The sequence below is a fragment of the Equus przewalskii genome, chromosome X (assembly GCF_037783145.1).
Source record: "Equus przewalskii isolate Varuska chromosome X, EquPr2, whole genome shotgun sequence".
Taxonomy (NCBI): domain Eukaryota; kingdom Metazoa; phylum Chordata; class Mammalia; order Perissodactyla; family Equidae; genus Equus; species Equus przewalskii.
Genome location: NC_091863.1, coordinates 42528883 through 42552917, shown reverse-complemented (window position 1 = coordinate 42552917; position 24035 = coordinate 42528883). Strand labels below are relative to the sequence as shown.

General features: G+C 43.7%; 1 protein-coding gene across 1 annotated transcript; it reads right to left on the bottom strand.

Moving 5' to 3' along the window:
• Positions 1 to 142: 142 nt before the first annotated feature.
• ALAS2 (5'-aminolevulinate synthase 2) lies at positions 143 to 23764 on the bottom strand. The gene is made up of 11 exons (XM_008508864.2): positions 23644 to 23764; positions 18427 to 18622; positions 17648 to 17770; positions 16472 to 16582; positions 13831 to 14053; positions 13087 to 13271; positions 10059 to 10238; positions 7088 to 7252; positions 6267 to 6535; positions 4769 to 4931; positions 143 to 432 (listed from the first exon to the last, which is right to left on the bottom strand). The coding sequence occupies exons 2-11, from the start codon at positions 18605 to 18607 to the stop codon at positions 269 to 271; spliced, it is 1764 nt and encodes a 587-aa protein (XP_008507086.2). The 5' UTR covers positions 18608 to 18622; positions 23644 to 23764; the 3' UTR covers positions 143 to 268.
• Between the last annotated feature and the right edge of the window lie 271 nt (positions 23765 to 24035).

Genomic DNA, 24035 nt, shown 5'->3' with positions numbered 1-24035 from the left:
CAGTTTCTCTATCAGTAAAATGGGGTGGTCTGACCAACAAGTGATCTGTGATTTCTTCATGGTTCTGCCACTTGTCTGAGGGAGTCAGATACAGTGCAGTTGTCTGTATTCTCTCCAAAAAAAAAAAATGGGCTACAAAGGCTGCAGTTTGCTCTTTATTTATTTTCAGACTCAAGTCAGCTAGAGCCACACAACAAAGCAGAGGACAGAAGGAGGCCCAGCCCTAGGTGAAGTGCAAGTGGAATGGGGATCCGAGGCAGCTGGCTTCTCAGGCATAGGTGGTGACATACTGGGGCCCCATGTTCCCAAAGTAGGAACGTTCCCACTCACTCATGAGCTCAAAGTGCACAGGCCGGCGACAGAAATTGCAGGCAGCCATAGACACATCCTGGAGGGGCAGCCCCACCTCAGTCCAGGCTTCCAGCAGCTTCTCTGAAGGTGGTGGGGGGAGGAGAGGGAAAGAATTGGTTAGATTAGATCTTAATCCCTATGTCACAGTACAGATATGCCAAGATATTGATCCCTTCAACCCTTCGAGATGTCTTGGAAATAAAAGTACCCTCCTTTGTTTCCTCCATTGTGTGCTATGAATGTTACCATTTGTGTATGGGTGCTGTGACGTATAAAAGATTGGCAAGCACTCATCTGACACAATTGAAGCTGTACTGGCCTGGCCTGGACCACTCCCTAAGTACAGGACATACTGTGGCCCAAGAAGTGAATCCATCTGCTTGGAAATTCCTAACTTAGAGAGGAAGGTGACACTGACAGTAACCACACAATGTCATCAGTGTTGTGACCTGGGAGCCTGGGGCGAGGGGTGTTCCTTGAGGGGGTGAGAACCCAGAGAGAACCTGACCCCACTGTCGGAAGTGCCTCAGATGTGTGCCAGGTCTCTGTCCTTCACTTTTTTTTTTTTTTTGAGGAAGATTAGCCCTGAGCTAACTACTGCCAGTCCTCCTCTTTTTGCTGAGGAAGACTGGCCCTGAGCTAACATCCATGCCCATCTTCCTCTACTTTATATGTGGGACACCTACCACAGCATGGCTTGCCAAGAGGTGCCATGTCTGCACCCGGGATCCAAACTGGCAAACCCTGGACCACTGAGAAGCGGAACGTGTGAACTTAACCACTGTGCCACTGGGCTGGCCCCTGTCCTTGGCTTTTTTAATGCTCACTCCCTGGGTGATCTCATCTAGTCTCATGGCTGTTAAGCACTATCTATATGCTGATGGTGTGAAATTTTCATCTCCAGCCCGACTCCTCTCCTGAATTCTAGACTTGTATATCCAACTGCTTTTTGGTATTTCCACTTGGATGTCTAATAGACTTCTCTAACTTAACATGAGCACAACTGAGCTACTAATCTCCCTACCCTCCACCAAGCCTACTCTGCGTTCAGCCTTACCCATCTCAGTTCATGGCAATTCCAGTTGCTCAGTCCAAAACTTTTAGAGCCATCCTTTATTTTCCTCTTTTTCTCCTACCACATATCCAATCTATCAGCAGATACCATTGGCTCCGCCTTCACAATCTGACCACTTCTCATCACCTCCAATGTCTGAACCACCATCATCTCTTACCTGGAAGGAATATTACAGTAGCCCCTTAACGGGTCTTACAGCGTCCACTCCTTCTCCCTTTCAGTCTATTCTCAACATAGAAGTTGGAGCAGTTCTGTTAAAACCTGAGTCAAATATGTCACTCCTCTGCTCAAGTCCTTCAAAAGGCTTTCTATTTCAGAGTTAAAGCCCAAATCCTTCCAATAGCCTACAATACCCTACACAATCTGGCTCCACATTGCCCCTCTCTCCTCAATTTTCCACGTCTTTCCCTCTTGCTTACACCAGTCCATCCACATTCATCTTTTTATTGTTCCTCAAATACAAAAAGAATTCTCCTGTGCCGTGGTCTTCTCTGTTCTAGGCTGTTCCTTCTGCCTGGGATGCCCTTCCCTTAGATACATGCCCAGCTAACTCCTTTACCTCCTTCACATCTTTGTTCGTGTCACCTCAATGGTCTCTACCCTTAACACTATTTAATGCTGCAACTCTCCTCCAAACTAGCCCCTGCCCCCGCCCCAGCACTTCCTATCCCCCTTATCCTGCTCTATTTTTTCCATACTGCTTAGAACTACCAGGTTATATAATGTGCTTATTTTTTTTTTTAAAGATTTTATATTTTCCTCTTTCTCCCCAAAGCCCCCCGGTGCATAGTTGTATATTCTTCGTTGTGGGTCCTTCTAGTTGTGGCATGTGGGACGCCACCTCAGCATGGCTCGATGAGCGGTGCCATGTCCGCGCCCAGGACTCGAACCGACGAACCACTGGGCCGCCTGCAGTGGAGCGTGCGAACTTAACCACTCAGCCACGGGGCCAGCCCCAGATGTGCTTATTTTTAAAGTGTTTTTTGGCTATCTCCCTTCACTGGAACGTAAGCTCCGGAAGGATAGTAATTTTGTGTCTGTTTTGTTTACTACTAGGTCCCCAGCACCTGGAACAGTGTCTAGCACACAATAGGCACTCAATAAGTATTTGTTGAAATAATGAATGAAAGGATGCCTAAGTCTAGAAGATGAAAGAAAGTAAGCCAGGGGAAGGGGTGAGGGAGGACATTCCAATCAGAAGGGAGCGTCATTAGCAGTCCCAGAGGTAAGAGAGTAGGGCAAAATGAGAGAACTGCAAGTCATTCAGTGTAGCTGGAGAAATAACATGAATGTGGGGAAGAGATGAGAACATAGAGATCACCATGTTGAAGGCATTAAATGCCATGCCAAAGAGCTTCAACTGTTCTGCAGGCCAGTGATCTCTGAATTTTGAACTATACATTCCTATCAGCACAAACATTTCAGCATGTACCTCCAATCTATGTATGTTTATATACTATATACATATATCATTGTCAGTCTATATATTAAAGATCAATATTGGTAATGCTTAACTTTCTATGTTTTAAGATAAAAAGTAAACATAAAATTCTAATAAATCCCCTCACCCTGTATATCATCTTGCATGCCTCACATTGGAGACCACTGCTCTAGTCTATACAATAGGGAAACAAGAAGAGGTTTAAGCAAGGGAGCTATATGGTCAGAGTTTTAGAGAAATCTCTCTGGTGGTCAGTATGGAGAAGGGATTAGAAGGAAGCAAGAGAGAAGCAGGAAAATTAGGGAGAAATCACACTGACATGGATTAAAGTGGTGGTGGAGGAAATTGAGAGATTGTTGAGAACATTTGCGGTATTCCAGGATGGGTTGTCCGTGGGGTTGAAGGACTGGTGGAGTCATAGTGGATGCCTCTCATTTATTTCCTGCCTTTGCATAAATGGACACTCAGAGAACTGAGAGTACCGAGAGCTCTGTAATTGAAGCCCAGTGCAACTGAGAGGACTGAGAAAAAGGTTCAGAAGTCTGGCTCATCAGCTCAGAGAGGTAGTAGACCTAGCGGTTATGACCATGGAGGTAGAGACAGACTCCCCAGTTCAAATCTAGTAGCCGTGTGACCTTGGACCAGTTACTATATATTTTTATGCCTCAATTTCCACATATATAAAATGGAACTGCTGATAACAGCATCTCTACACCATGAGGATTAGATGAGTGAATACATGTAACATGTTTAGAACAGTGCTTGTCACATAGTAAGTACTTAATAAATGTTGGCTAGTGTTATATGATGTTTTTAAATGAATGAATGAATGAATGGCATCTACCTATCTTGTCTTCCTTGAACTCTGATACTACCTATGCTCCAGACAAACAGAGCGACTGTGGCCAATACATGCTCTCTGTTTTCCTATCACTAAGTCATTGCTCATGGAATTCCCTTATTCTGGAATGTCCTTCCACCATACCACATGTACTTCAAGATGCAGCACAAGGACTTCCTCATCCACAATGCCTCCCTAATTTCACCCTTCCTACCCTCTCTAGCCATAAATGAGCAACTCCTTCCAGCTCCCAGAGCACTGAAGCTCATGACACCGGACCAGTACCATTCAAGTCTATGTCTCTCCTCTACTAGATCATCAACTGCCTACATGTCTTTCACCCCATCTGGAATGAGCACCAGCTCTATGCCGGGCCCTGTGCTAAAAACTGTACCCAACAGGAATCCAGTAAACTTTAGGTGAATTGACTAAGTTGGCATCTTTCAGGATAAAACCTAGGCTACTCAGTCAGCTCTATAAGCCTGTCAATCCAGTCCCTGTCTTGTGTTGTCTTTGTAGATTCATAGATTGGCACTCCCCTCCCCCACTCCATTCCTACTACCTACCCTACATTTCAGTAGCATCTGCTTATTGTTCTTGAAATATCCCAGGCTGCTTCTCACCCTCCACCTTGCCTTTCTTTACCCTTTGCCCTCTACTAAGAACACCCCTTCCACAACCTCTTTCTTCTCTTGCTTTAATATCATTCACCTTGCAAGACTGAGCTCAGGTGTCACCTTCACTAGGAAGCCTGTCTTGAATCCCACGGGTTGGGTCAGGCCTCTCCTCTCTGCTCCCTCAACTCCCCCATGCACTGTCTTTGTTTAACTTTGATCACCCCTTGAAGTCATTGTGTCTGCTATGGCCTCTACAACCAAACTGGAGGCCTATAAGTCTAGGGACTGTTTCTCATTCATTTATGATCCCAGTATAGGGTCTGGTACAAAATTATGTACCAGAAATATATTTTTAGACTGAATGGAATCCATTCTCTCAACTTTTTCAGATCCTGGAGCTGAAAGGAGGGAGAGTGCTGTAGGCATCCATGCTGAGGACTTACCCACAAAGTCTTCCATCATCTGAGGGCTGTGGTGGGGGGAAGGTGCAAGGCGCAGCAGCTCCTCACCCCGGGGGACAGTTGGGTAGTTGATGGCCTGCACGTAGATGCCGTGCTTGGAGAGCAGGAGATCACAGATCTTGCTGTTCAGTGCTGCATCACCCACCTGGCTCAGGAGAAAAGCCTGTAAGTATCTACCACTCTGGCCGTACTATTACTAGCTCCCTTAAGCAGGTGGAGGGAACCAGATCGAGGAACGCCACTGAATTTGGGGACAGACTTTTTCATAAGGGGCTTGGTCAGGGGAAGTTCCAGAATTTCTATCAAGGAGTTGCTTAGATGCAACAATCAATTTGAAAGGGGTGGGGTGGAAGTGGTGCTAGGGACCTTGTCTTGAAGCTATTTGCAGAGCAAGGACACTGGTTTTAGTTAGGTAGTATGTTAATTTGGGCTGGTTCTGGTAAGAGGATAAACCTCCCAAGCCACCTCTGGGGTGCTGTCACTGGGTTAATTAAAACATATTTATAAAAGCAGTTTTTCAAGGGAATATTCAGTTAGCCCAAAGAGCAGTGACTATTTCTTTCTCATCCATAAAACAGTCACAAAAAGGGTCATTCCCACACCCCAACTTGCTGACACACACAAATAGATGTCATTTAAGAAAGAAGTAGCAGTTCATTTTTTAAAGGCAGTAAACACTCAAACATAGTTGCAAATCCAAAATAGCAGCTAGTCCAATGGCTTTTGATTTTATAGTTTCTGACTTCAATTCTCAGTAAGAAATAACATCTCACACCATGACTATACTATACACATATACACATACATGTGCATATACACATGTACAAAACAAATAAATTTCTCATAAAATGATACACTTACTATAGGTGATATATGACATTTTCTATTCTATTTCTTTTTTTTTTAAGAAGAAGATTAGCTCTGAGCTAACATCTGCTGCCAATCCTCCTCTTTTTGCTCAAGAAGATTGGCCCTGAGCTAACATCCATGCCCATCTTCCTCTACTTTATATGTGGGATGCCTGCCACAGCGTGGCTTGATAAGCAGTGCGTAGGTCAGCACCTTGGATCCAAACCAGGGAACCCCAGGCCACCGAAGCCCAGCATGCAAACTTAACCAGTATGCCACCAGGCCGGCCCCTCTTCTATTTTTTAATGCTAGTCATAACCCACTAAACTGATTTTGTGACTCACTAATGGTCTTGATCCACAGTTTGAAAAAAACTGAATTATAGGCCATGGGTACTCAATATTGTGTGGGTCAGTGCAGTCTAATAAGCATGACATAATAGCTAATGCAAAAAAATACTGGTTAATCCAGAATGGCTGATAATTTTTCAAAGGTAACAAAGCTGGCGATAAGAAGGATGGTTAACAGGAAAGCAAAGAATTGATGACAGGAGCAGGTGTTGGTTTGCTGGGTGCAGGAGAGCTCCCAGAAGAGATAGATGGGAGGGAAATGGGCGAGGTGGGGCTCTCACCCTGATGGGGATGATGTGGCTGGGGCAGGGGATGACAGGAAGGCCCCTGTCCATTAGTAGCTGGCGCATATGCTTGACATTGCGCTGGTGGGCTCGCCTCAGGGCTTGTCCCTCCTCTCCCTTGAGCAGCCGCACAGATTCCAGAGCCCCAGAGAGCACCATGGGAGGCAGTGAAGTGGTGAAGATAAAGCCGGCAGCATAGGAGCGCACCATGTCCACCAAGTCACGAGTGCTGGCGATGTAGCCGCCCACACAGCCAAAGGCCTTGCCTAGAGACAGGGAAGAGGAGGAGGGTACGCACAGAGGAACAGGATTATGCCCCAGATAACACAAGGAGGTGCACCAGAAACTGGAACTCCAGACTCCCTTTCCAGGCCTCTGCTCATCTCTCCTGTCCATGACAAGGCAGACAGAGCTGATAATTCTGCTGCTTTGAGATAGGACTTTCAAGGCCTGCCATATGCAATGACTAGATAGGCAGGGACTGGGTGGGGACCTTCAGCTGGTTAGGCCGAAAAGTGGAGGTAAGATGAAGCTTTGGGCTGGGGTGGGGCAGGAGTTTAGGACCATAGCTCTCCACTTATTGAGTTGAACCCAGCTATTTGGCTCAGCTCAGGGGTCTTCTCAAAAAATCCTCCCAGGCTTTCTCAGCAGTTCTGCAGTAGGGTGGGAGTGGAAGGAGGGAATCCACGAGTTCTGCACCCTGGGGCTGTGAATTCTACCCAAATAGCTCCTGCAGCTTTGGAGAGGAGGAGGAAAAGGGTCTTGCAGAGACCTCCTTTTCGGATTGTATATAAGGGCAGCCCAAGACACTCACTCACCGAGAGTTCCAGAGATGATGTCCATCTTGTGCATAATTCCATCACGCTCCCCAATTCCAGCGCCCCGGGACCCATACAGTCCTACAGCATGAACCTCATCTACGAAGGTCAGAGCTCCATACTGATGGGCCACATCACACAACTCTTCAAGGGGACAGATGGCACCTGAGCAAAGCCAACGAATCGATGTAGGAGATCATAACCCTTCCCCAGCTCCATTTCCAGCATAGAATTCATGACCCCTAACTACTTTGGGTTGGAAAAGGGGGAAGATGTGCACCGTCACTTGGGACTGTGCCAAACCTCTTTATATGTGTTGACTGCCTTCACCTCACTCCCACCCAGGCTGTATGTGTGTGTGTGTGTGTATGTATGTGTTTTCCCCAGCCTGTGATCAAGGCGTGCCTCTTGTTCTTTCTGTTTTTACTTCATTCTGACAATATCTGTCCTCTTGTATATGCCATTTTCCAGCCTCTCTCTGCTTCCTTTGTCTTTTCCTGCAAGTCTATGTATTTCCATGTAGGGTTGGCACCAGCCTATATGATGCCTTTGTTTAAATAAATTGAAAGAAGTTACCTTTTGCTCCCGGTTAATGCAGTCCTGATTTCAGATCCCAGTCAGCCCCTCAGCCAGGTGCTGTTGGCAGCCCTGTCAATATCTTCACTAGTCCTCCCCATTTCTATCTTTCTGGCTTTCTGTCATTATCTCTTTTTGTGGCCATCTCCATCTTTATGTCTATGTCTCTATTTTTCTGTCTTTGCCTTTGTTTTTCTCTCTCCTTTCCCCTTCCTCCCTCTCTGTCGCTGTCGCCCTCCTCCCCTCCCTCCCTCACCTGACGCTTTCTGTCTACCTCTCTGACAATCTGTCTGCTTCAGACTTTCTCTCTCTGTACCTTTGTGTCTCTGTGTTTCTTTGTGCCTCTGTCTCTTTGTCTTTTCTATGTCTCTGTGGCAGTGTATTTCTCTCTCATCTCTTTCAATGTTGTTGTTACCTGAGGTCACCCTCCCACAGGCTCAGTCTCAGTCTATTGAATGAAAGTGAATTAGAAGTAATCTGTATGTTCCTCTCCATTTTCCACACAGATTTATCATTGTTTCAAGGTTATTCTAGACATCTTCTATGCTGATAGTTGTTTATAAGGTCTTCAAATGGCTGTGTATTATATAGATTTTGTGGCCACTCTGCATATACAAGAACCCACACCTTCTGCCATTCCCTATCCCTGGAAACTACTAGGTGCAGTGAGTTGGAATACAGAAGAAACTTCTTCAGGTGGAAACAGGGGCTCCAGGCCAGGATTAAAGAATGTGAGTAACTGGTAGGACAACATGAAGGGAGACAACCACAAGAGGTGGAGCTCCAGACAAAGAGGACAGCGTGATGGCTCAGGCATTATTTCAATGGGAGAAATTCAGCTTTAGGACAGACAGTTTAGGCAGAATTTCCACCAAAAAAAATAAGGAACCATTCATTTGCAAATGTAAGGAAGTAGAATAGTCCCAACATGGTTTCCACTAGAGAAATAATGGACTAATGTAGTCTCAGTGGTAGAAACATAATCAAGGGATGGTTTTGCTTTCTTGCTAGTTTTAGAATGTGGGAGTGGGAATGACAATAAGTTATTCACATATATTAACTCGTTTAATTCTCAAAACTATCATCATCACCTCCATTTTACAAATAAGGCAACTGAGACACAAAGTAATTAAGAAATTTGCTCAAGCTAGTAAGTTGTCGTGCTGGGATTTGAACATGGATAGTCTGGTTCCACAGCCTGTGCATCATCATTACATGATGCTGATTGCATTTATATTGGCTAAATCAGAGAATACTATGGACTCTCAATGTTTCGTCAAAGTGACAAATAAATAAAAATAAATGGAATAAAGTGAGGACCTCTTTCCTTTAATAAATTCAGAAGATGATGCCTGAAACATGTTTCCTGTTCAAGAGCAATAGAATGATTTGGGCATTGTTTTAGTTGGGGGAGGAAACAAGGTAGGAGGGTAAAGGTCATTTATTTCTACTTAGAGCATAATGAATGGAATGGCTTCCATCATCTTTAATTCTTTTTTTCTGTTTTTGAAGATTAGCCCTGAGCTAACATCCGCTGCCAATCCTCCCCTTTTTGCTCAGGAAGATTGGCCCTGAGCTAACATCCGTGCTCATATTCCTCTACTTTATATGTGGGGCACCTGCCACAGCAGGGCTTGCATAGGTCCATGTCTGGGATCTGAACCAGCGAACTCTGGGCTGCTGAAGTGGGGCATGCGAATGTGACCGCTATGCCACTTGGGGTGGCCCCCATCATCTCTAATTCTTACAACCAGATATTTTGCCTTGGGGAGAACTGAGATTTGGAGAGTTAAATCTTCCCCAAGGTCATAGAATCAGTTAGTGCCAGAGGAGGGATTTGAACTCAGGTCTGTCTAACTTCAAAACCTATTTTGATTCCAATGCTTCATACTGGACCTTGAAAAAACTCCCAGACCATGGTTTGTAAAATTTTCCATTGCAGAGACCAGACACAGGATGATTGATTTGCACATTATTTCTAATGGAAGGAATGACATGTGAGGGAATTGAAATCATATGTTCGAGGGTGCAAAGGCTCACTCTGGCACCAATTTACAGAGCTACCCAAGACAAAGTGGTTGCTGTCTCTGAACTTTAGTTTCTTAACCTGTAAGATCAGTATAACAGCTGCCTCCATCCTTTGTCATTTACTGGCTGTGTGACCTCAGGCAAGTTACTTAACTTGTTTGCTTCTCAGTTTCCTCATGTAAATAAATAGAAATAATAATAGCACCTACCTCGTAGAATTGTGAAGATTAAATGAATTAATACATGTAAAATACTAATAAATTTGCTTGGCACATAATAAGTACTCTATAAATGTTAGCTGTTATCATTAACATCATGGTTTTTGTGAGACTAGTGTTAGTAAACATAATCTCACACATATACACACCATCCATGGAGTGAACAGTCTCGAAGGCCACAATTTTGGGTGTCTCAGGGTTGGACTTCTCTAGAAGTTTCTTCAGGTGGTCAGGGTCATTGTGCCTGAAGACAAACTTGGCTGCTCCACTGTTGCGGATACCTTGGATCATTGAAGCATGGTTGCCCGCATCTGAGTAAATCTCACACCCTGAGGAACCAGATGCATAATTCTTAAGCTTCTGTCCTGGTATTCCCACTTCAACCTCAGGACTGACCTGGCAGACGCAGAGAGCCAACCCTCCCCTCCCTCTGAAGATCCTGTTCTGTTTCTCTCTCCTCAGGAAGCTCTTGTGACACGTCTTTCTCCCTTGGGAGAACTCCCTTGCCCTGAAATTCTGACCCCTACACCCTTCTCTAATTATTTCTAACCCTAGTCTGGCCTCTGACTATCTTGGGGTGGAGGAAATTTTAATTTCCCAAGAAGCTCTAGAGTTTTCTGAGGACAAAGACTAGGTTCATTCTCACAGGCACAAGACCAAGCCTTGGAAAAGAGTTTATCTCAGAGAACGTATGTTGACTTGGTCTTTTGCTAGATTCTTTCTGGTCTAGATGAAATCCCACCTCTTCCAGGTAGCATCCTTCTGCTTGTAGTTACAGAGTGGATACTTATCAGACTTTCACAGTTTAAATCATAAGCTCATGGCATGTCATAGCTTGAAGGACCATTAGTGACCATGGAATCCAGTCCCCTTACTGTACAAGTGAGGAAGCTAAGGTCCAGAGAGGGGAAGACTTTTCTCTAGGACCTGAAGAATGCAGGGCTTTTTACTGGGCAGTGCTGACAGGGCAGGTGGGAAATTGGTGGAAGGAGTTGATTCCTGCCTCCCAAAATTGCAGTGACACCAAAGAACTGTAGTCTTTCATTAGAGTAAGGGATCACTTCTACCTGAGAAAATCAGGCATGACTTCCTGGTGGACCTACCTTGAAGGACAAGTAGACTGGGAGTTTTTTGAGAGCAAAAAACCACATCTTTTTATCTTTTTGTCTATGGTACCCAGTATAAAGCTAAGTACAATGAATGGATGAATAAGTAAATAACTGATTTATAAGTGAGTGAGTGAATATATGAATGAATATATTACTGAATGAAAAACTGAGAGGAGAGGTGTCAAAAGATGAGACTGATGAGGTAGGTAGAGACCAGATTATTGAAGGCTTTATAAGCCAAGATAAAGAGTTTGGATTTGGTCCTAAGGGCAATTGGGATCCATTAAAGGGTCTTGGACAGGGGAGTAACAAAGATAAGCTTGTATTTTAAAAATATCATTCTGATCACTGTGAAGAGTAGATTGTAGGAGGGCAAAGGTGAAATCAAGAAAATGATGTTGGTCTACGCTAGGATTGGCGGCAGTGGAAACTGAAAGAAGTTGAATTCTAACAGTCGAAGAGGGAGTTCAATTGAAAAAATTCCCAAAGATGTTGGATTTAGTTGGATTTATGTGTGACCTCAGAAAAAGTTTCCAAGAAGCAGTGGTGATGTTTATAGTGTGCTGAAGAATCAGCAGGAAGTGAGGAAGTAGATAGCAAGTGTGGAGACTTCTCTCAAGCACATTGCCTACTATAGGGAGGGGAGAGATAGGGCAGTAGCTACAGAGTGATGAGGAGAAATGGTTTTTTGAGATGCAAGAGACTTAAACATGTTTAAAGAGAGGGAGAGGCTGAAGATACAGTAGAGAGAGAGAAACTGATAGATCAAAGTTCCTGAGGAGGTAAAGGGGAATGGGACACAGAGCACCAACAGAAGGATTAGTCAACAAGAAAAAGTTCACCTCTTCCACTGTGACAGGAGAGAAGGACTGAGGAGAGGACATGTGGGGATGCTCGTGAATTTGTAGGTAGTTCGTGGCAAGGAGTTGAGGACATTGCTACCTGAGGTCTTCTATTTTCAGTGTGGTAGGAGGTGAAGTCATCTGCTATGCGTGAGGGTGAGGTGGAGGTATGGGGAGGCTGAGGAGAATGGAGGTTTGGCAAAGCTGCCCTGGAGACTTGGAGAGCTGACCATGGAAATGGGATTGCCAGACAGCATAGAGGACCTGATACAGGTTGAGGATCATGAAATTTTAGTGGCTTCCATCTGAGAAATTATATAAGTCCAGGATTGACATAGGGAAGGCAGAGAGTTATATTCATCTGGGGGTTGGAGCTTTGATGAAAGGATGACAGGCATATGTGTTGTGGACATTATTGGCTAGAGAGTGGGAGAGTGAGAAGATGGGATCCAGGTGGAATCCAGCGTACAAGTGATGGAATTGGTTTTAGGCAGAAGGAGAGATGAACCTTCAAATTGTAAAAGGAAAGAATGAAAGGAGGGTAGATGAACAATCAGATAAGCTTGTAGGTTTGGTGGCTATAAGTTAAAGGAGTTCCTGTTTGGTGGCTTCTGTTTTCTTTCTGATGTAAGATGTGAGGTTATTTGCTAACAGTGAAGGAAGAGGTAGTCACAGGTTTTAGAAGGGAGAAGAAAGTTTGAAAAAGTTGATGTAGGGACATAGAAGGACATTTTTTTTTTTTTTTTTTTGCTAAGGAAAATTTTCCCTGAGCTAACATCTTTTGCTAATCTTCTCCTTTTTGTATGTGAGTCGCTGCCACAGCATGGCCACTGATAGATGAGTGGTGTAGGTCTGCGCCCAGGAACTGAACTCATGCTGCCCAAGTGGAACACACCGAACTTAACCACTAGGGCACTGGAGCTGGCCTTATAAGGACTATTTTTGAGAGTTAAGAGCCAAGTTGAATTGGGAGGTGACAAATTTATGGTGTTACCCTTCTATGAATTTGGGCAATGTTCCTCAGTAGTGGTCTTCAGCCTATGTGCAGAAGGAGAGAAAGGAGAGGGATATGGTCATCCAGTGTTGAGGATATGCAAGGTGGGTAAGAAGGAAGGGCAATGGGAGCAAGTGAAGTCAGGATAGAGGGAAGGAGTGATGGAGGCAGTGAGACTGGATGCTGTATTGCGGGATACCAGCCCTGAACAAAGCTAAGGCCTCAGACTTACCTGGAAGGATCTTGGCCAAGGTGAAGAGAGTAGAGTCATTGGCCACAAAGCAGGAAGAGAAGAGCAGGGCTGAGTCCTTTTGGTGTAGCTCAGCCAGCTCCTGCTCCAGCTCCACATGAAACTTACTGGTACCTGAGATGTTGCGTGTGCCACCGGCTCCAGCTCCATGACGCTGCAGGGTCTCCCTGGCCAGGAGAAAACAGGGGAGACAAGGAAAGAAGAAACTCTTGTCAGACAGTGAGGAACTAGGTAGGTTTCTCTTCCTTGATGGGGGTCAATGTTGACTTAGTGATGCTGTATGAGCTGTGTCCTATGTGACCAAGTAGGGGGCAGGATGAGGACAATGGGGAGACATAGACTCTCCTTCTCAGGCTGAAGGCACTCGGGAATGAGGGGAGAAGCTAGGTTGAGCTTGAGAAGCTTGGAAGGCCTTCTGGAGGAGGTCACACACCATCTCTGGCAATACTCATTCCTCAGCCATAGTAAGAGCTTATGGAGAGTGGACCTTGCTTGGTCTTCCATCCTTTCCTCCACAGCATTGAACAACCAAGAGTTTGAAAAACATGATTTGTTGACTGACTTAGTTCATATCTGAGGATTAGATATACTAGAGGACCTTGGACAAAAGGGGTGGTGGATGGAAGTCAGGTTTCCACTGCCAGCTCGGCCTTTTCCTTCCATGTGTGGCTTTGGCTCTTCTCTGAATGCATCTCCAAAGCTCATGGCTCAGACCCTACTACTCACTGTGTGGCTTGCAAGACCCGAGGATGCCGGCTCATGCCCAAGTAGTCATTACTGCACCAGACAGACACATCCTTTGAGGCCACAGATGCCTCAAAGAAGTGTTGGGCAAAAGGGTATGCATCAGCCCAACGGTTCACAGTCTTGAACACACGGTAGGTGTGGTCCTGTTTCTTCTCCATGATCTTGTCCCTGAAAAACTGGTCATAACCAAAGACATGGTTTCCTGCAGGAGTGGAAATGGGGATGAGAAGAATTCATTTTAAATCACCTCCCAGCTAGTCCATATTTTATTCATGCTGTTGATTTTGAGTTCTTCAATTCTCTTTCCATTTATTCATTCATTTGTTCAGTCATTAACTTACTGGACTACATTAACTCTCCACTACTTCTTTCAACCATCCTTTTACTCACTCACTCGCTCATTGACTCAGTAATTTATTCATATATTCACTCAGGCTTCCTAGCCCTGGCAGGGTCTCATCTCTTTTCTTGAGGTTAGTGTGGTAGCCTCCTTACTGGAATCACTACTTCCAGTTTCAGTGAAAAGAGTATTGACAGATCTAGTTTCCAGTCATCACTCTGCTACTTCCTAGTTATGTGACCTTGGGCAAGTCATGAATCTTCTCTCTTAGTTTTAATTTCCTCGTCTGTAGAATGGGACTAATAATACCTTCCTTGCAGAATTGTGAGCATCTGATGACAAATGGAATGCAGTACACTCAAACTAATGTCTGGCACATAGTAGTATTATTATAACTATAGTAATAGTAGTAGGAGTAATAATAATAGCTAATATTTAATATTATTATAACCAACATTGAAAAAGTGCCCATTAAATTTAATGCCTTCTCTTAGGAACTTTATAGATATTATTTCATTTATTCCTCACAACAACCATATGTGGAAAGTTCTATTAGGATCTCCATTTTTCAGATGAGAAAACTGAGGCATAGAGGGGGTAGGTAACTTGATCAAGGTCGTGCAGCAAGAAAGTGGCCTACAAGTAAGTAACCTAGAGTCCACTTTAACCACTACCACTACAAAATGGAGCAACCCTATTCTCAGGATAAATTGAAATAATATATGCCAAAGGGCTTGTTAAACTCTAAAACTCTATTACATGAGACAGAAATCATGGTTGTTCCAGATGGCAACTTATGTGGCAGGGGTACAAATTGGTAACATCTTTGTTGCAAGGATCTTTGGAAATATGTATGAAGAGTTTTTAAAATGCACATACTGACATACCTAGAGAAATATTTGCAGCATGTTTAACAGAAAAATGATTGATATCCATAATTTATTTTTTAAAAATTCTGAAAAATTACTATGAAAAAATGTCACCCCAGTGGAAAAATGAGCAAAGAATATAAACAGACAATTCAATAAATGTAGAAAAAGATACTTAATCAGGGAAAATCAAACTGCAAGAACAAATTTTTATCTATCAAATTGATAAAGACTTAAAAGTTTGATAATATCGAGTGCCGTAGAGAGTGTGAGAACATGAATGCTCTCTTTGATAACTGGCACACCACTTTGAAGGACTAATTGGCAATATTTATTAATATTGAAAACGTACAAACCCTTACACCCTGAGAATTTCTATCTCTTACTGTCTGTCCTAGAGAAACACTTACCTATGTGCACTAGGAGGTACATTCAAGGATGTTTCCTGCACCACTGTTTGTGATTAGGAAAAATTGGAAGCAACCCAATAGAGGAATGGCTAAATAATTTCTAGTATATCCATACTAAGTCTAAGATAATACTATATGTATTTTTGGGGTACATTTAAATGCAAGTAAAACCAATATACAATATAAACTGGAAGAATACGCACAAAAAATTTGGAAACAATAACCTGAATTATAGGTACTTGATTAACTGAATTACATTGCATCCATGCTACAGAACACACTTCAACCATTAATAATTATTATGCAGCTCTATATTTAGGGACATGGAATGATGCCCATGACATATTGTTAAGTGAACAACGCAAAATAACAAACTCCAGGTAGAATGAGATCACATTTTTAATAAAAACATGTGTGTGGAGGGGAGCATACAAGGGGTGTGTGTGTGTGTTTAGTCATAGGAAAATATCTGGAAGAAAATATAATAAAAAGTTAATGATGTATGGTGGAACTCTGAGTGACTTAAATTAACCTCTTTATGCCTTCCTGTATCTGTTGAAAAATATTTTACAATGAATCATGTTCCTTTTATATTAGGAAAATAAGGCAAATTCCACTATGAAAAATGAATATAAACACATACAAGACAGGGAAAAAGGCTCTGTATGAAGGATAAGAGTTTTTGAGGCAAGCGTGGAGAAGAAATAATAGGAATAAACTAAATATTTAATAAGGCCTCATAAGAAGCTATGAACACCTCCATAAATGTAATTTTATTTCCTCTTCATTAAAACCTGTTGAGGCAGGTATTAAAATCCCACTGAAGGGAAATGACTTACTTGCCAAAACACACAGATCCAGCAAGAACCAGCATTCAAATTTGAACAAAGACTCCCTTTGGTTCCAAAGCACTTCCTTACCATTTCTTCTACTGTGTCAGAAGCCCTTTCAGCATTCCTTCCATATTCCTACTCCCTTTATTTCTACCTAAGCAAACTCACCAGCCATGTTGTTCTCAATCAGATGTGTGACCTTCTCTGAAGTTTGCTCTGGCTCCTGGGGACTGGAAAATGGCTCCCTCAGGCTGGTTGAGGTCAAGGAACTGGGCAGGTCTGAGAAGGAGTGTGAGATTCATTGGCCATGAAGAGACGAGGAAAAAAGAAAGCGTGTATCATCCTCTTTAAACTCAATATAACATGTCAAAATTCAAATTCATGAAGTGGGGAAGCTTTCTGCAGAGAGAAGCTTTCTGCAAAGCAAGCCCCTACTCATCTCCCTAATGGAGATTCCCGTGTCAGGAAACCTTCCATAAGGTGAATCACACTTCTCCCCACTAGGACTTTCCCTTGGGTGAGGTAACTGGGGCAACCACCTTGGCTCTTACACTTGAAAGGTAGATGCATGGCAGTGTACCTTCTTTTTCTTTTTTTTTTTTTTTAAATATTTTATTTTTTCCTTTTTCTCCCCAAAGCCTCCCAGTACATAGTTGTGTATTTTTAGTTGTGGGTCCTTCTAGTTGTGGCATGTGGGACACTGCCTCAGCATGGCTTGATGAGTGATGCCATGCCTGCGCCCAGGATCCAAACCAACGAAACTCTGGGCCGCTGAAGCATAGCACCCAAACTTAATCACTCGGCTATGGGGCCAGCCCCTATTCTTCTTTTTTGAATGTCATTAAAATTCTATTTTGAAGTTTTTATCCTTATTGATATCCCAAAATGGCCTATGAAAGATGTCAACAGTGTGGCCATCTATCAAATGGATTATCTTGAGTGGTCTGCACCAGGTGAGTTGCCCCGGGCTCCATACCCTTCTAAAGGATGTACCTGCTTCCAATACTTACTGTTTCATGCAAATACAGATTGTCATAGATTGATATTGCTTAAATGTTGGAGCCCAGCCTTTTGGGATCCATTTAGCCACTTGTGAGAGAGAAGGCAGAACTCTACAGGGCTAATTTTAGGCTAATGGCTAAAAGTTACAGGAGTCTGTGCACATATGTGTGCATTTCAGTGCACAGTCTAAGCTATTGCCTACCATGGTTCTCCTAGAAAAGATTGGACTTCCCGTGGTGGGATGTGTACTAGCTGACCTTGAATTAGCCTACTTCAGGACTGTGATGAAGTGAGTTCGGACATTAGGAGTAGAGGTTGGATAAGGTAGAACTTGACTCCAACCTGTCTTGAAAGTCTTCACATCTTCCTGGACTTCTGGGGCCGCTTTCTGTACAATCTTGCTCTTCCCATCCTGGAGTTCTGACAGCATGAAGGGACAGTGGCTTTTAGCCCAAGATGGAGAGTCTATACAAAGGTAAAAGAGTACATGGCAGTGCATTTCTAGTCATAAGTTCAGTTTAACAATGATTACTAAGACCTACGATATTCCAAAACTCCATCTCAGGCTATGGTAGAGACACAGATATGGATGAATCTGGTCACTGTACTACGGAAGCTCCTAAGCTGGTGGGAATGGCATACACTGAAGACACATTATGAACAGTGCTGAGATGAGGGGAAGGACATGGGCTATGGAAGGCTAGAAGAGGGAGGAGACATGACCCAAAATCGAAATTGCACAGGCTAAAGGTCTAGGTGGGCTTCACAAAGGAGATAAAATCTCTCACAAGAAGTCTGACATACTCTGGTAAGTGTCAAAGGAAAGGGTCATTTGATAGGAGCAAAGCCACAGAAGCTTGAGACAACAGGGTTGATCCAGGCAATTTTAAGTAGTTTCAGCATGACTGGAGTATATAGAGTGTGACACGCATGAGAGTGCGACTCTTTTTAGAGACACTGGCAGAAGTCAGATGCCAGGTGTATTGTTAGGCCAGCTCATTCTGCCTTGATACTTTTCACATGAACCCTCCCAATTATTAGGAAATGATGGCCAATATGACCTGGAACCTTGTCTCCAGGACCCAGACATTCTCCCCCATTTGCCAGCAGCCTCTTCTTACCTCCTCCAGCCTTTGTCGCCTTAAGGTGGATTTGAGAACAGATTGGTTCATGCGTAGCCAGGATGGGACAGCGTCCAATACCAAACAGGAACTGGTGAGTCTTAATCACCTTGCCCAGGATGCCTGTGGGGCCCCGGGCAAGCACTGGGCAGCGCTGTAGCAATATGGCTGCTGCCACCATCTTGAGCCCGAAGTCCTGCAGAAGATGTGGAAGAAATGAGAATCCATCAGGAAGTTCTGGCCAAAAGCCAAGGGTCATTCCTGTGTTTGGTTGCCTTTAGCTTCCTACCCAATGCTCGTTACCCTCCCCAGAGAAACCCTTATTGTCTTTCCAGGGTAGGAATTTTCCCAATGTTAAAATGTACCAATAGAGTAGCAGAGAGAAAGAAATAGGAAACTGACCATTAGACAAAAGGGTAAAGGAAAGAGTTCCAACTGGAGGTCAGAAAGCCTGAATTCTGATTCAGACTCTACTGAATGATGCTTCAATGATGGTGAGGATCATTGAAGTGTGATTGTGTGTGGCAGGATGAGAGTTGACAATCCACCAACCCTTTGATCAACACTTAAGGCTAAGAAGCTTTCTAAGAATATTGGCCTCATCCAAGTAAACATTCAGCCTACTAACGCAGACAGATGCCATTGACCAGGGCTCCTGATGTTTCCTGAGCATGCCCAGCCAGAGAGGGAGAAGGAGCTTGAAGCCACAGGTACCAACTTAAGTAGATTCAGGGAACAGGATGAAAGGGCAGGCCTTAGACCATGTGCCACCAGGCGGGTATTTCACTCTTTGGATTTGCTCTTGGCTTTTTAGGAATGCACAGATAGAGAAGAGGATGAAAGAAAGACCCAAGTAGTCTGACAAACAAGTCTGTGGGTGAATGAAAGAGGCAGAGGCTAAGACAGAGGAGAGAAAGGGAACAGTGAGAAGATCAGAAAAAAAAAATAGAAAACAAATACACATAGTAGGCATTCAATAAATATTTGTTGAATTTGGGAGTAAATTAGTGAATGAACAGGGACTCAAATGGAGGAAAGAGTAGGATAGTACAGAAAGAGTCAGAAGAAAATAAAAATTAAGAAAGATAAAAGGAGAAAAGTGAGAGAGAACAAAGGTACAGTGGTAGTGGTGGAGTTAGAAGAACAGAAATTGTGGGAGAGAAAGAGATCAAAGCCAGAAGGAAAGGGAACAGGGTAGAGATAAGAACAAAAAGAGGAGGAGTGATCCAGAAAAACAGAGGACAAGAGGATGATAGGAAATACAAAAGGATAGGGAAAGAGACTGAGATGAGAGAAAGAAGGTAAAAGAGAGAAGAGAGGGAGATTGAGTGACAGAACAGTGGTAGAGGCAGAGACGGATAGACAAAGGGACACAAAAAGGACATGAGGAGAGATCAAGGAGCATAGAGGAATATACAAAGACCCAGAAAACTGAGAGCAGGAAAGAAGAGAATCCAGCAGGGTCAGAGAGTCAGTCAGGCACAAAGATAAAGGAGAAATGCTGTCAGAGGTTGGGGTTGGGAGAGAGAAACAAAGAAGAGTTAGGGGAAGAAGAACTCGACCCTACCAAGGGAGATGAGAGAAAGACTGAGAGGCAGAGATAAGGGAGTAGAGATAAGATCAACGGATAGAGACAGAGAGGTGGCTAAGGTGGGTTGAGGGTTGGGATGAGGGAAGGCTGAGAGATACAAAGAGAAAGACAGCTGGAGAGAGCAAGAAAGAGAAACAGATTAAAAGAAAAAGGGCAAACTGGAAATCCAGCATCAGAGGGTGAGACAAGATATGGGACAGGACAATGGGAGAGATGCAGAGGAATGTGGAAAGACTAAGGTCCTAGCACCAGCAAGAGAGCTATTGAGTAGAATCTAACAGCACCTCTGGTATATAGGGCTTTATGTTGTGAAGGACAAGTGAACATGAGGAGTTTTGGCCCTGTCCTCACACTGCAACCTCCTTCACCTCTTATACAGCAACACCCCTCCATTCCAGATCTCACAGAGCAAGCACCCTCTCCCTAACTCACAAAACAATCTCTTCCCCTTGTTTCACCCTGGAGCATCCTCCTTCCAACTTTCACAGATTATCATAGGTTAGTATGTGGGGCAGGGCGTGTGGGCCCTGAAATTGGGAAAGGCAAAGGGGTGTTGACAGGACTAAATGAAACTCATGTTAAGCCTTTAGGACAGCACCTGGCACATAGTAAGTTTTCAATAAATGTTAGAACTTTTAATTTCAATTCCAACTCCCCAACTCTCTGTTGGACATTCTCAGAAAGTCACTTCCCCTCTCTGGGTCTCAGCTTTCATCAGCTGTCAAATGTAAGTTATTTATGCCTCCCTCATATAGTAAGTAATGAATTGGATCCAATGCCTACCTCGTATCTGGAGATATGAGTTTCCCTTCCCTTGCCTGCCTGCCAAGGCTAAAGGGCTCAGGACTGAGTCTGCAGACCATAGATAAAGCTCCGAGAGTTTATCACCACTGGGGTCCAACCACTCCCCAAGCTGAGATCAGGGTGTGGGAGAGAAGAGGAGCTCCTTTCTAGAATCACATCTGAGCATCTGGCTGGGGATGACCCTGGCTTTCTGTGGTGAGGAGGGGTGGATGGCCCAGGGAGAGGCAGGCAAGGCAGATGGCCAAGTTCCAGGCTCCCGCAAACTCCTTTCCCCAATATCAACACTGACAACAATAATGACAACAACACTGGGATACATAACGGAAAGGAAAGCCCCCAAGATTGGAAGCAAAGTCCAGTCCTCCCTGGGGATGATGGTGGATTAAGGCCTACTCCTGCCCCCATGTATAAAACAGAAGTTGAATACATTCGTCATCTCTAAGGGGCTTTTGGCCATGATATTCTCAGGGACCTGGGAAAATATAGACCACTTCCTGGAATTTGTTGAATTATCAAGCTCTTTCAAACTTCAGTTGCAGTTTCTCTGTTCTGAGACTCCTTTCCTGGAATTGGCCCTACCTTGCTCTGCCTGTCCATCTTTATGACCCATAACTTTGTAGCCTAGTTACCTTGAGCTCTGTTTCCATTGCATCCCACTACCTATCATGAGATTGGAGTGAGTAAAATTGAATCAAGGAAGTATTTTAGGCAATTTAGGGTATTAAGATCACAGCCTACTTGGTATTAAGAGCCAGACTACTTGGGTTTGATTCCTGCTTCCACCATTCACTAGCTCTGGGACCTTAGAAAAGTCACATCTCAGCTCTATGTCTTATATCTATAAAATTTAGATAATAACAAGGACAATCTATTTCACAGGGATGTTGTGAAGATTCGGTAAGATAATCTATATGAATTATATAGAAGAACGCCTATCCCAGAGTAAATACTGAAAAAAGTGTTAGCTATTATTTTTAATTTCTACATTTTCTATGTAGGGAAAGTGAAGGTACAGCCTAGGGAAGACACATCATGAATACACCAGACCATGTCTGAAAAGCTGATTCTTGTCTCAATCCTGATTCTTGTCCTTATCCTGTTACAACTTACTATGTGAACTTGGGCTCTGTGCTTTTCCTCTCTGGGCCTCAGTTTTTCCACAGACAACTGGATAACTTCATAGATTTCATCTGGTTCTAATAATCAAAAACAAAGTACTCACTGTGCCAAACCCTATGGTAAATGCTTCACATGCATTGACTTTTGTAATCCTCATGACAACTCTGTGAGGTAGACACTATTATCAACTTTATTTCAAAAGTGAGGAAACTGAGGCCCAAAAAGATTAAGTAACCTGTCCAGTCCCAGAGCTAGTAAGTAAGAGAACCAGGGTTTAAACCTAGGCAATCTGGCTCCAGAGCCTACTAACTTAACCACTATGGATCTATGATTCAAATATTACTACATATTTTCTTGACTGAGAACCTGACTGTAGACATTAATTTGCTCTGCTGCACTAACAGGCCCCTTTCTGGGGCATTTGATTTTGAGCTGTGACCTCTACCGAAAGAACAGATTTCTAACTGAAGTGGAATTTCAGGCACTGGTAAACACTCATTCATTCATTCATTTCACCATTTAGCAACATGTGTACCCATTGTGCGGCAATCTTTGCCAGGGGTCTTCTTAAAACAATGCTTTCACCCAAAGAGATAATGGTGAAATTTGGGGCCAAGTGACAGATCATTACTAGTAGGTTTCCCTGCACCTTAAAATCCTCTCATGTCAGCAGCCAACCTGTAGTCCCAGAGATCAGAAGGGCTAACCACAATTGTACCCCAGCAGAGAGCCAGAAACCACTCATTGTAACATTCCTTGTCTCTTTTCTCCCCTTTGTGGCCTACTTTTCAAGGATCAGTTAGGTCTGGAGGGGATGTGATCACTTCTTTTCAAGAGTTGGAAGCACCTGACCTTACTTCCTTTCCTAACACCCTCTTCTTGTCATGGAAGAATCACAGAGAATTTCAGATAACTGGAATCAGAGAATCAGAAATTCTTACAAACAGAAAAATTAGAAGACCACAAAATCAAAATGAGAAGAGGCCATGGAAATCATAGGCCAAGCTCTTTTTTCAGAGGGTAACTGACTTGCCTAGGATCTCACAGTGAATCTGAGTGAAAATACAAATCTATTGATTTTCAATGATACAATATTCCTCTCACCTTCTCCTCTTATTTATGTTAATTATTTATCTCTCAATTTCTTTAAATCTCTCCCTACCCAATTCATCATTCCCATTGTCCCCACATTCCCTCAGTTTCCTCTCCCTACCTCTGGCCTCCTAGGCTCTGACCCATTGAGTTCTGCTGTCAGCTAAGCAGAGAGAAGGAGTCAAAGTAAGGGAGGACCGGAGAACTGCAGGAAAAGATATCAAGACATCTTCCTGGACGACAGAGAAAGAGTGGAACAGAGAGAGACAGAAAGAGAGAGACTGAGAGACACAGAGTAGAAGAGAGTTGGAAAAGGAGAAAAAGAGACTTAGAAAAAAAAAGATATAGACAGAACTCAGACGAAAGGAAAATAAGAGAAAGCTAGAGTGTCAGAGATGGAGTGATCTTGAAAAGTAACAAAGGCGAGGAAACAAGGGGGAAAAAGACAAAGGGAAAGACAGGAAGAGGCATGGGGTATGGGGGAAGAAAATGACAGAGAGGTAGATTCTAAGAAACAAAGTCAGATCTAGTCAGGCCAGAGAGTCAGCTGTGCAGCGGTGAGGTGGGCAGGCAGACCAGAAAGAGGGCACCAGGCTGAAAGCAACTCTTACCTGTTGCCCTGCACTGAGGACGAACGAATGACGGTGGGTGCTGTGGGTCAGGACCTAACATTTATTCCTTCCCCCTTGGCTCAGCTCCACCCACCCCGCCTTCAGCTGGCCTGGCCCTGCATTGGCCCCAAAGGTATCTCAGGCCCTTGCTAGAGATAAAACCCAGTGTAGTCCCCTTTCCCCTCCTCCCTCCTCCAGCACTGTCTCTCCCCTCTCTATTTTCTTCCTCTTCTCCCTCTGGAGCAGTAAAATGAGCTCACTGGACTTTGGAATCAGACTATCCGTATATAGCTAGAGCACCTTGACAAAAACCACCTCTCTGACCCTTGGTTTACTCAATTATAAAAGGAGAGCAATACCCAGTAGTGGGATGGCTGGGTCATAAGGTATTT